This window comes from Opisthorchis viverrini (assembly GCF_000715545.1).
Source record: "Opisthorchis viverrini unplaced genomic scaffold opera_v5_52, whole genome shotgun sequence".
NCBI lineage: Eukaryota > Metazoa > Platyhelminthes > Trematoda > Opisthorchiida > Opisthorchiidae > Opisthorchis > Opisthorchis viverrini.
Genome location: NW_008751708.1, coordinates 1,119,301 through 1,132,436, shown reverse-complemented (window position 1 = coordinate 1,132,436; position 13,136 = coordinate 1,119,301). Strand labels below are relative to the sequence as shown.

The 13,136-nt window shown below is 42.0% G+C and overlaps 1 protein-coding gene across 1 annotated transcript in view; it reads right to left on the bottom strand.

Moving 5' to 3' along the window:
- T265_13286 (hypothetical protein) overlaps positions 1-12,066 on the bottom strand; it is a gene marked incomplete at both ends in the record, with an annotated part of 28,795 nt that extends 16,729 nt beyond the window's left edge. The window contains one exon of the mRNA XM_009168127.1: positions 11,754-12,066. Within this exon, the coding sequence (XP_009166391.1) occupies positions 11,754-11,814 (61 nt within the window). The remainder of the gene's footprint in view (positions 1-11,753) is intronic.
- Between the last annotated feature and the right edge of the window lie 1,070 nt (positions 12,067-13,136).

The window sequence follows — 13,136 nt, the reverse complement described above, 5'->3', positions numbered from 1 at the left end:
CTGAAACATGAGGCGGCCCGGTGCAGCACATTCGTTCGCCTGGAAACATCACAAAGGAGAGATGCAGCTGGGTTTCAGGTGAGTCTCTCGAGAACCAAATTAGTTTGCAAATGGGTGTATTTCGCTAACCCCAACCTTCTTTGCTCCACCGTTATAGAGAGAGCCGGAAAATGCTACTTTAGGTGGTGTCCAACATCCTCATGACTTGTGAAGTGTTGTCGTTGTTGTTGTTTTTGTTTTTAATCAGCACCTTGGACCAAACAGTTACGATTTCAGTTTCATCATTCTCCAACACAACAAACGTTTAAAGTGGCAAACTCGGTTTTGTGCAACACACTTCCTCATGCAACTGTTACAATGTCGTTTCAGTTCGCATCTTTTTTCGGTTTGCAGCTTGAACATGCTGTGTGCGACTAGGCAGCGGGCTGAGCTGGGAGGGATGGTAGTCCTGTGTAAACAAGTCATGGCACGCGCAACCACCGAGAATGTTTGAAACCGACCAAAATCCGAGTAAATGCGCGTGGCTGTCCGTGAAATGGTTTGTGTAATCACTTTGAGACACCGGGTTACCTAGCGAAAAAATCTCGAAGTGCAGAAGACCTCCCCCTCCGGTTTTTGCTTTGTTGTTAGCGTTGGGTGCATTGCACGGGCATAGTTACAACCAGTTGTTGTTCTGCTCAAGTTACCGGGTCACCAATACAGAAACCTTTTGGAACAGTACAGTTTGCAGATGAATGTGTGCTGTTTACTCATGTGACACACTTTTCTACGCAGCAGCACTGGGTCTGAAATGTGCAGACAAAACATTCGGACAATTGTGGCTGAATAAAACACAACGGTCGAGCAAATTTTGAAATGTAGCTTTTGAATGGCCAGAGAATTTCTCTCAGCTTGATTAAGAACTGCATTCAAAAACACAGAAACACAAAAATGTTTTCTGTTCCTATCAGACGAGATGAGCAATTCGGCTTCTACAACGGCGGGTGGAAGAGGATTTTCTAGGAAGAGAGGTGACTGAATCCTAATATCTAAAATTTCCCATGAAACTGGTGGTCTGTCAATAGTTTTCTGGCAGCGGAAGCTATTTATTTGTTCCAAACCCCCTGAAGTAAAGACACCCCTGGGAATGGAGACACCAAGTCCTCATGAAGGGGGGCGTTTAATTGTGGTTAATTTTTAATGCCTGGAGAAATCGTATCTTTCTCATATAAAAATTTGGCAGACGTTTATACAAGCACACCTTTGTAAGTATACCCCCAATTTCATAAAGGAAACTACTCACTCGTTTATGATATGATTCAGTTGAGTCTCTCGTGAAAACCAAATTGATTTACAACTGAGTGTATTTCTCGAAAAAGGTGCAATTTGGATTCAAGTAAATCATAAGGTTGACGGAAACTCGGGGACTGCGCCTACCTGATGAGCTCGCATTGGAAGGTCGAAACCGGTCGTGGGCTGTCGAAGAGTTTTCAGCAACCTTGTGAGTAGTTTCCTTTATGAAACTATACTGCGATATCTTGAATATCATGCCAAATGAAACATGAGGCGGCCTGTGTGCAGCACTTTCAGTTGTAGAATATCATCTACCCCCACTTCATTTTGAGTTTCTTTCTTGGCAGTGTGCCAAATATTGTCTGCTTGAGTGAATTCAGGCTGCAGTTGAGCTTTTTACTAAACCAACTACCAAGCACGGTGAACAGATCAATTACCACCTGACCTATAGCCAACCAATTCCAATCTTGTTGCACTGTACGGTTTATGACTTCCATAAAAACCATACGGACTAAAACCAAGAGGGTCAGTTGAAAAGTTTTCCTAATTACAATGACAGCTGTTCCTGCTCAAAGTGACCATTCCACAGTGAGCATGCCGATTTGTTCTTTTCCAAGGTCCCTCCGGATATGTGTGTTTAATGAGCCCAAACAATGACAAAGATTTGGAGTTTGGAACAATTACGCGCACATGCGGAAGTGCAAAGCCAATATGTCATGTATAAAAACAACTTGATACCACAGTAAAATGTCGTTGCTTGTTATACTGCCTCCCACTGTTTTCAAATGTGAAGCTTTAACAAAGTCTGAAGTGGATATAATCCTTTGAAGAACCAGTTGAAAGATCATATATAAGCAGAATAACAATAGGTGTATCGAGGTACCGAACTATATTTTCCTGATATAACAGTATTTGTAAGGAAGCTGAAAACCCTTGGACAGCCCGCTACCGGTTTTGTCCAGCTTGGGGCTAACCGACTAGGGATTGTTCCCTTACCGTTGTCAACTTTGAGCACCAAATTGTACGAAGTTGATGAACTACACTCAGTTGCAAGTTACGTATTGTGAGCGTTGTACTAGTGATCACACTAAGACATATCTCGACATATCTCATATAAGTGGTCCAAAAAGTGTGACAACGAACCGATGACGTCTCCCTACATATGGTAATAAAAAATTTCAAGGTCGTTTGCCAAGCTCGGTGAGAGATCAACTACCACTCATCAACAGCCACTAATCTCACCCAAGCTACAAATATTTAGACATAGTACTCACCCCCGAAGTTGGACATGCCAAGCCTCCTGGCATGAACTACTAGTTAAATGTTCGAGATATCTGCATTCCGGGAAACTCTCCCGCGAGTGTGGTGGGCATATACCTTTGACCTTCCAAGAAGTTTGATTACCATCCTAAACACAAATTGTTTTGAGGAAAGCCGATTATTCTTTGACACAGGGAACTAGCTTTCAGCTCTGACAGCAAGAAAACTTCAAGGCAAGGTGATTATTAAATTACTGCGAGATTACGTAACCGCTACGTGATCATTGTCAGAAACAACAGTGTCTGGCTTGCCAAATCATATGTATAAATTCCACTGACAAAACCCTAGTTGAAAACAACCAGATAACAGGTCAATAGTAAATTCATTCGAAAGAAAACATCATTGCACTTCATTACGTCAGATCAGATTTTATTCTTGAATCTACCGATAGTACCCAAGGGTCGCAGATGTGGCACCAATAATTCACTGATTACCAGAAGTAAAAACCAGATTAGTTGGAGTTAAGTAAAAAGAGAAATCAGTTTGGCACACTGCAGTAGTTTGATCCACTATCGATTTGTCTCCGCTTTCGAAAGTCATATGGTTTCTTACGTCAAAGGCAACTTTTGTCCTTAGTTTCTGCCCAACTGGGCACTACTAAGCCTCGATTTGGTGAGGGAGGTTAATCTTTGACAGTAATACAGGCCTCAAATTTTATTCCAATGCTAATGAAACGTAAATATAGGTTAAACCCGGGAATGGTGTATTTTGCACTGTCAAAAAAAGTTATAATCCCTGGATGTGACTGTATGACATCTCGCTCCAAAATCCTAAAACTGCAGTGTTTTTGGTCTAATACGGCCGTTTGATGGTTTCGACTGACCAACTCCTACAAACTTAATTCCCAAAAATAGTCTAAAATGATCTGTTTTTAAATAGAACTGCACTTTACACGTATGTGCTCATAAACACGACCGTAAAAGCAGTATCAGTACCAGTTTGATTTTCGAATAGAACTCACATTTGCTCATATTCAGTTTGACACGCCATTAGTATGAAAATTCACACTTTCTGTTCGCTCTAATCTGAAGAACAGGCCATCGATGTAGCGTAGTCGGTATTCAACACGTATTGATAACTAATGGTCTATCCACATTCGTCTAAGAGCATGCCGAAATTTCAACCCTTAATCGCTATAAATTTTGCGGAAACCATTACCAGTCTGACAAAAGTAGAACGGCACAGTTGCCAGCGACTTAGGATTTAAGGACTGATACAGAAATAAATGAAAATAATGCTGGTATGTTGGGACCCCCTCCCGTAAATCTGATGGAGACGGACGAGTTTTGAAGTCACGGCGTTTCTGTCTGTCGGGAAAATTGGCCAACGCAATCAGCAGTTTTTCAGTGTATCTCACAATAATAATTTAAATGACTTAATCTATCCATGGTGTAAGGAGAAACGGTTTTTAAACTAATTTCGCCCGATACTTTGTACATCTATTGATCAGCTTATTGAGGACAGTTTAAGTAGATTGTTTGGGTATGCTTTGGAAGGTGAAAAATCGTTGAATGTGGAGTTGCATAAGAAAATGTACGTCCACACAGATCGAGGCCCAATTGTGAATAGGCGCAAAAAGTTCATATTGTAACTTCATCACTTTGCCTGAGCCAACAGGATGCTTGAGAGAAGGAAACAAGGTGTCTGTTGGCCAGGACCCACAGGTTTGTGAAAACAGTACGATACGGAACTACTACTTGTGCGAAAAGTACTTTGCTGCTGACGAAAGTTTTGTAAAAGTGCCGTATGTTGTAATAACATCAGAGCAACAGACCCTTGCTCTCAGAATAGTACTGTTAAATTGTATTCACCTTTTTGTATGCCAGTGAACGAACTAATCAGAATATGGGGCTACTGTTCTTTTGTCCCAAGCTGGATGCACGTCCTATTACAAAAAGGGACGTCTGTATGGCTTTCTCATTGTTTGAGTTGCGAAGAGAGAACTTCGTGATTTTTAAAACGAAAAGTATTCCTTACAATATGGATTGTTTCCCTGACTAAAGCGATTATTTATGTGTTATAAAGGTAGTCCCATGCGGTCTGAACTAAGAACCCAAAAACAACGAAAAACTGAAACAGAAAATTAATAATTTACATGATTGTGAGATTCTGATGCCTCAGGGTGTCGCAATTAGCATCTCCGCCACAAGAAGAAGTTTGGATTTATTGGTTTTTTGCAAAAGATACCAGAAAACATTCTTCGATCCGCTGATGGTGGGCTGACAATGTATTGCAATATTGGTAACCCGGGTTATAGATTAGATGGTTGTTGGTCTGTTCGCCAAACTTGGTGGCGTTTACGATGTCTCCACGACTAGTGAGCAAAACGTCTGCAAGCTAATTGCCAGCCACCTAAACCAAGCTCTAATGCTGTCTACTCATCAGCTCTATCAAAGTCAAGAACTTCCATACACTCATCTCACACTCTGAGATGACTGATGTTAGATACTTTCAAGGGTAACAGAATGTCGTGCGTGGCCGATCGCACGCAATAAGATCTTAGCCACTTGACATTTTGAACTAACACTGAGTGAAAAACTACAGTCTATAGGGAAAAACTAAAGCTGAGAAAGTGGGTGGTGTGGACAACGCTAGTAAGGTGATGTAACAAACCCCCTTTTGCCAAAAAAACTGTAGCCGCGAGAGTGGATTTTCTGGGCTTACGTGCCGTGCTTTCCCAAACTCCTTTTTACGCAAAATGTTTTCGTCTAACCTCTGATACTATCCCTCGGAAAATCAGTGGGCACTATGTTCCGGTTTATCACCTGAAAACAGAAACATCTGAGTTGATTCGCTCGCTCACTCGGAGGTAATGGGTGCAGCAGGTGCCTTAGGAATGCGACCGGGTGAATATCGCAAGTTTGGGGTTGAAAAATTGAGATTCAGCAAATGTGAATCTTCCTCAGTAAAGTGCAGGTTGTCTTTCACCTATCATTTACAAGCCGTCGATAAGCCAACCCTCAGATTCACTTGGTTATCAAAAGTCGTTTCGCTCCACGAATCTTGAGATGTCGCTAAACAGTATGCCAGGATTGTGGAAGGTCACCGGAAGGTGAATGATCGGTACCGAAAAGGAAAATGGCTCCAACACTAAGCTTATAGTACGCCAAACAGAGTAGTTAGTCGTATGTTGTTGGCGTATCCATTAGGGATTTCTGTGTTGGAACGTTTGCGTGATTATTATCACTGATAGTTTGTCTCGGTAAAACCACGAGACATCTCAGAACAAGAATGGGCGAGCACATAGAGTAGTTGCGTACCAGAGCAGATTCACGCCATCCAAAATCCTCCATCACGAAGAATCTATTACGCTGTGGTTACTTTGCAGGTCTAAAAATGGCCTTTAAAATAATTTTCATGTCCAACTTATGACAAAAATTTTACTGAGGCAGTTACGGTACGTTGGCTTAATCCTCCTTCATGTGCACAAGAGCAACTTCTAAGCAAAACATCGTTACTTGGTTTTCCATTTTCTAAAGGTGAATTTTTTCGCCATTCGTTTTTCATCACTTTAATATATTGCGTCTTTATCTTTGCTCACAGTAATGATGCGTCTGACATGCTGTCTTCCCCTTGACCAATCGATTTCGCTCATCTGGCTGAAACCACGCGCAATGCATTCGTAACACTGATTAACCTAGCCACTCTCACATGACACACTTGGAAGTCACGCGAATACTTCCGCTCTCCTACGGTAACTTGGCTTAACATCATAAAGGTAACCGGAACTACTCACAGGGTTGCTGAAAACTCTTCGACAGCCCACGACCGGTTTCACTCTTCTTGGGGCTCATCCGGTAGGTGCAGTCCTCGGGTTTCCGTCAAATTTATACATCAATTGAACACATATTGGACAGATTTCGACAAATACATTCATTTGATTATCAAGCGGGTTTTAACGGGACACCTAACCGAATCTCTCGTTTATATGCGGCGATACCTCGAATATCGTACCAACTGAAGCATGAGGCGTTCAGTGTGCAGCACATTCAGTTGAAGGATACGGTGAATACGAGATTTATTTAGTCTCCTATTTGATACACGAATGAGTTTATATGTCGATGATATCCTTTAGATGAAGTTTCCTTGATACATGGGAAACATCGACACTTTCTCATTAAACTGGACCAAAGAAAAGCAGTAGGATGGATTTCCAGCGTTTTTGCAATATAATATCCACGTACATGTATCATAGATAAAGAGGTGCGCTTGGGGACTGACCCAAATCGCCTGCATCACACTTGCCAAACAGTTATTTTGCCAAGTGAGTTACGAGGACTCGTATTTTCCGACACTGCCTCAGCTGAACTTCGGACCTGCTTGGCCGCTGTCCGACTTTCTCTAGGAGCAATATGACGCCATTCAGCAAATTCCTCCGATTTAGTAATCCGGTTGAGTTGTTTCGATTATTGAGATTGCCTAATTCAACTTGTTTGATGCAATTTGCCGAACGTACTCGACAGAAGCCGCTCTCTAGATCTTCTACCTACACAACACCTACTTACCGCAAATCGGAAAGATAAAACACTCACTTTTCTTACTACTGGATCGTTCAGGGATGTAAATATATCATTGTCACCCGCCAACTAGTATTTCTATTTTCTGGCAGCTGAACACATTGTAGCAAACGGCACTCCATTCTTGAAATACCCTTATGCAATGGCGTGCACTGTGAGCGGTATTTCTGTTCCCGAATCGGCTTCCCATGCTTCACTGCCAAGCATATCCATCCCAAGACTACTGAAGCAACACTAATTCGAATCATCACTAAAAAAACAAACCATCGATGGAATCATGGGGGCGATGTTCCTTAGAGGATTACCACCTTACTATTTGAGTCAGTTTTCATATTCTAACTTTTGTCCTTGATTTATTTCTTGCACGCGCATGGGAAGAGTGCATTTCAGTTTATTTGAGTAAAATGTGCATTTAATGGAATCCTTGCTTTGCCATTTTAGTCATGATGTCGGGTGAGTGAAACAGAAATGGATAGCTATTCACAAGGTTGCTTAAAACTCTTCAGCAAACTTTTGAGTCGTGTCCTTTATGAAAATAAAATGCGATATCTCGAATATCGGGCCAACTGAAACATGAGGCGGCACATTCAGTAGAATAATATCATAAACGGGAGATTCAGTTGAGTCTCTCGTGATAACCAAATTGATTTGCAAATGAGTGTATTTCCCAGAAACGGATAAGTTTTCCGATTGATCTATTAGACAGTTTTTCGAACTGACGAAGTGATTTATCATTAGATTATTACATGTCTGATAGAAAAACATCGGGTGGTGGTGTATCAGACCCAGGTGCAATGGTATTTTGTACATGTAGATTTCTGCCAAATCAGGTGTTGGGTTCACATTAGGGAACACTGAAGGTCCCCGATACAAGGGAATGTACTTTGGAAGTCATTGGAATTCCTTGCTTACGCTTTTAGGCAAATCGACCTGCTTCTTGCTGAGTCGCATCAAACGGCACGGTTTGGAATAAGGACAGACGAAGTTTTTGGACATAGGTGGGGTCTGCCACAAAATGGGGCTTCGGCTGAGGGTACCAGTTTATAAAGAGAAAGTTGAAAAAAGGGGAAGAACAGTCGAGTTGGNTAACTAATGGAAAGTTCTTGAGAATGTTACAGTGAAAAAATGAAGGTAACTGTTTCATGATGGTAAGTACCAGACACCCTATCGGGACTGATTGCTATTCAACTATATTCCCCTTTCCAAGAAATACCCCCAGGAAGAGAGGCCATTTGCCTGAAGGACCTCTACGGTGTTCCCCATCAGTCATGACTGAGTAAAAACTCTTCAAAAAGTGTCAATTCGCAAAGGAAACCGAAATGGTCGCTTTTCACTGGCTTCCTTTCTTTGAGGGGATTACGATAGTCCCAGGTTGACAAGTCGTTCAAAGAACCAGTTCGCTGCATAAGCGGCGTCAAAATGCACTTGATCTTTTGACCAACAGTGTGCAAAATGAAGTCAAAACGTTGTTTGACCGATCTATCGAAACTCACCTGGTGCGTTTCAACAGATGGCGAAAGGCACAACACTTCGGGGATTTTTAGAAAGGTACCATAGTTCTTTAAAAAACGCTGTCTGGAAGGCTCGCCGGAACAACTTATTTTCGGTTGTTGTTTTGGTCAAAACGGAACAACGACTAGGTTTGCTTTTCTTGGGTCCCATGTTAGGTGGCTTCACTAAACGACAACGAGCGCCGAAGCCATGTCCACAGTGGCTGTCAAGGTATGCGGAACTGTATATCCTCTTCCGTAAGTAGCAACGTGGTCAATAATATTAGTGCCGGGATAATCTCAGAGGCTATGTCTCCTGCAAACTGCAGTGTTCCATTGGAAGATATTGGGCGGCCCATTCTCCCGTACATAATGTCCAACTTGCTGCTTTGGGAGAATCACAGAAGTGAAGATTAAATTAACTGTCATTCAGCAGAACTGGACGTGACCTTAAAATTTTCTCGGAAAATTTGTGAATTGACCTTTCTTGATGTGTTAGTTACTAGAAATACATGGTAGTATGAAGCGTCTCGAGGCTACAGCAGGTGTTTATCCTTGGTCGATTTCGCCTACTGTGTTTCAGATGTGCTTCCGTTGTATTAGAGAAGATCTTGAATTCAAAAAGCATTACACGGCTATCTATACAATTTTGCACGAATGAATTATTCTTGCTGTTATGTTTGATGATAAGTTCACTCGCTCAGTTTCAACGAATAAGCGGTCCATCCTTCTTTCCGTCTGGTTACGGGATTACCGGGGATTATCGGAGAACTGTTTTGTAACACAGCACACTTCCAGGCTTAGGCAAACGAAAGTTGGAAGCGACTTTGGAACAGTACACGAGTCACGCTGCTTTTCACGCAACTACATCACCTGATGAGATTGTGGCGTGAAAGAATTGTCTGCACGTTACAGTCGAACGCCAATTTTAGAAGTTATTTCAAAATTCCACCAGATGGGAGTCAGTTAGATGATTGCACTAGTCCTCGACCAGCCCGACTAATTTAGTGGGAACTGCTCATCTACGCCCACTTTTTTGCTTCATCGTAAATCTGCGTAAACACAGCCTCTAGTCACTGAAAAGCGTTTAGGGTTATCTATTCACCGCCTTCTGATAGTCAGGGTAGTCCCGCCAGGAATATCCGTTTGTAGCGAATATACACTCATTTGCAAACTAATTTGGTTCTTTCGAGAGACTCACCTGGAACCCCGCTGAGTCCCCCGTTTGTGATGTTCCCAGGCAAATTAATGTGCTGCACCAGGCCGCCTCATGTTTTAGTCGCTACGATATTCAAGATATCGCAATGCACGTATATTCGCAACGCAGTACTCATAAGGTTGCTGAAAATTCGTCAACAGCCCACGACCGGTTTCGCCCTTCCGCTTGCGGCTCATCAATAGGCGCAGTTCCACGGGTTTCCGTCAACCTTATGTTCCACTTGAAGCCAAATTGCACGAAATTAGCGAATATACACTCATTTGCAAACTAAGTTGGTTTTTCGAGAGACTCATCTGGAACCCAGCTGAATCTCTCATTTGTGATGTGGGCTCTCGACTGATTTTCAGCAACCTTATAAGTAGTGCATTGCAAGATCAGTTTCTGGTTTCCGACTTTTCATAGGGACATGATAGCTCAACACATCAAACCACACCACAAAAAACTTTAGGCCTTGTTCGAGACATCATCTCCCGGGTAGTTTACGTGAAACGTCTTCGTGAAATGCTGAAGACCGTGGCATATTCTTGGAGGGTTTCCCAGTGAGGGCTTACTGCACAATTCTTCTCAGCTGAGTTTTCTATACCAATAATTCAAATTATTGTTAGATATCTTACGAAATACTCAGTTTACCAAAAGAGCAATGAAATGGTAAGTCGTCGGGATCTGTACCATGCAAAGCACGGGGTTGGGGAGGTTGTGGCAAATGTTCTGATTAACTAGGAAATACTGTAAAAAATTGAACCCATATTCACATAGTTTAATGTTATGGGGGGTGCCAGACTTATACATCAGCTTCTAATGTACCGGAATTTTCTACCTAGTGCAGTTTGACTCCCATTCACATTTAACTGAAAGAATTTTCGCGTTTTACGTACTGCTTCAAATTTTGTATAAAAAAGTTTTTTTCTGACCGTTTTACTAACAAAAGCCTTCAAATGATAAGCCCAAGTGCCCACTGTTTCAATGAAAGGGGATACTAAATTCTTCATTCTAGAGGAGCCTTGAATAATCCTTCTTTAGAAACCCAAATTCTCTGAGGCTGATTTTACGGTGCAAAGGCTACATAGTTTGTAATCTGAACTAAGCCCAGTGTGGCTGGAAAGTCGGTATTCACAACATGTTTACCCGTTTGCTCTTAAACTCAGCTGGCGAAAATAAAAAAAAAACAGCTAAAAGGGAATGATGAAAAGTGTCAAACGTTTGTTCCTCTTCACTGCAGGGTATAAAGGACAAGTCGGAGTGCCACCTACTCACACTCTTAAGCGCTTTATTTTTTATCAATGTCGCAAATATACCTTTGGTTCACACCGATTTGGGTTGTGAATAGACCTCGAAAACAAATACCTGAGTTTACCATCCATGAATAGTTACATAAAATACAGCCATTTGTAGGGGTTCATCAGTGATCCGCTTAAAGACGGTTGCTATAGAAGGGGTGAGTGTTAAATTGGTATTTTGTAGGAACCAAAATATATGTTACTAAAACCAAAGCGGATTCAGTGACTCTAGGTGATGGTGTGAGACCTTCGCTCTGTTTCCCTTTTTGCTGCCAATAGGCTAGAAGATCGGAAACTCATGTGAAAAAAAAACTTGAATTCTGTGCAATATAACAAACCGAGCTCAAGTCCGTTGTTTGATTCTCTTTTGACTCATTCAAGCGATTCTACACCATGCAGAATGGTCAATTGCCGCGAAGACTAAGCAATGAGTCCCCAATTAGTTTATTTAGGAGAAAGTTATACTGCTTCAAACGATTCATCTGTATAGTTGACTCTCGTTACATAGCTTTCTCTTGTTGTTATGGCCCGAAAGAGACTTCTCGAGTGTTCTCCCTCAATGAACAAGAACAACAGGAATCAGACAGGTCCGAACTAAGGCGGCCGTCCTGGAACGCTGTTCACTGTACAATATCAAGTTGCGGAGGCTAGAACTTACCATAAATGACGATGCACCATGTAAACACGATTGTCACAAGCGTTGTATGCTTCATGGTCATCACATTTTCAGAACAATGCACAATTAACAAGAACCCCAGGAAAAATGCAGTCCGTCCGGTTAGGAAGTTAGCTTGAACGCAACTTTTAATCCAGAGGTTTCGGAAGAAACATTACATGAACTACTTTGAAAATCTCCACACTGCAATCGCTCAACACATCATCGCTGAGCTATGGTTTATAGATTCACCGAAGTAGTTTGACGATAACACATAGATATTGAGTAGTTGTTTTCAGTTGCAGCGAAACTGCCAAACAGTATGGTTATAAAGAAAGTCTGCTGGCTAGGGTAATGATGAAACACTGTCAGGTTGTGTGCACTCGCAGATGTGCGTGCGGCTACACACATGTTCTAATCGAGACTCACTGGCGACTCATATTTGTTGGACCAGAGAGCTATGCTGCTTCGTGTACGTGTGTGTGCTACAGAATGTCAGACTGCGATATGTATGTGAAAGAACCTTGAAACCAACTGAAACTTTCATATCACTACAGCCTAGCACATGTTAAAGCAGCACCGAACCCGCATTCCTTGCGGCACTGGTATGTGGGTTGTTTGTTGAGTTGCGTGGCCCACGATTTTCTGTGCTCAGTTTCAGACATGAAAGTTGTGACCGTATAAGTGAGGCCACGTTTATGGGTGGTACTCATAATAAGTTCTGATATTCACAACACCGTTTAGAGACGGATTTGGCATTTGGCCCATCATCTGTTTACTGAGATGGACAAACTGACTGCAAACGTGTCTCAACTAATCTAAGTAGCATGGTAGCGGTGCATCGAAGTGTTGGTGGATAGAGCAGAGTAACCATTGGTTAGGAAGGGCTTAGTTAATCAACTCACGGACTGGGAACATGATCATTATAGGATAGCGACTATCCATGGCCTGTGATACTGAGGTCCCGAATACATTCTCCAGGACTTAGAACATCTTCCCTGATGTCAATGGGTGCATCGAAGTGTTGGTGGATAGAGCAGAGTAACCATTGGTTAGGAAGGGCTTAGTTAATCAACTCACGGACTGGGAACATGATCATTATAGGATAGCGACTATCCATGGCCTGTGATACTGAGGTCCCGAATACATTCTCCAGGACTTAGAACATCTTCCCTGGATGTCAATGTACCTTACGGGTGGTTATCATATCCAGTGGTCCCGGATTAATGAACATAAAAGCTTTTACTAATGAACTGTTCTTCCGACCCCCGATTACGAAGTGAACCACGAAATCGTATTCATGTATATGCTTTGTGGTCATGGTAATCTCTATAGCATTGCTTCATGTAAAATAGCAAATGGTCTCGACCCGAGAATAAAAAATAC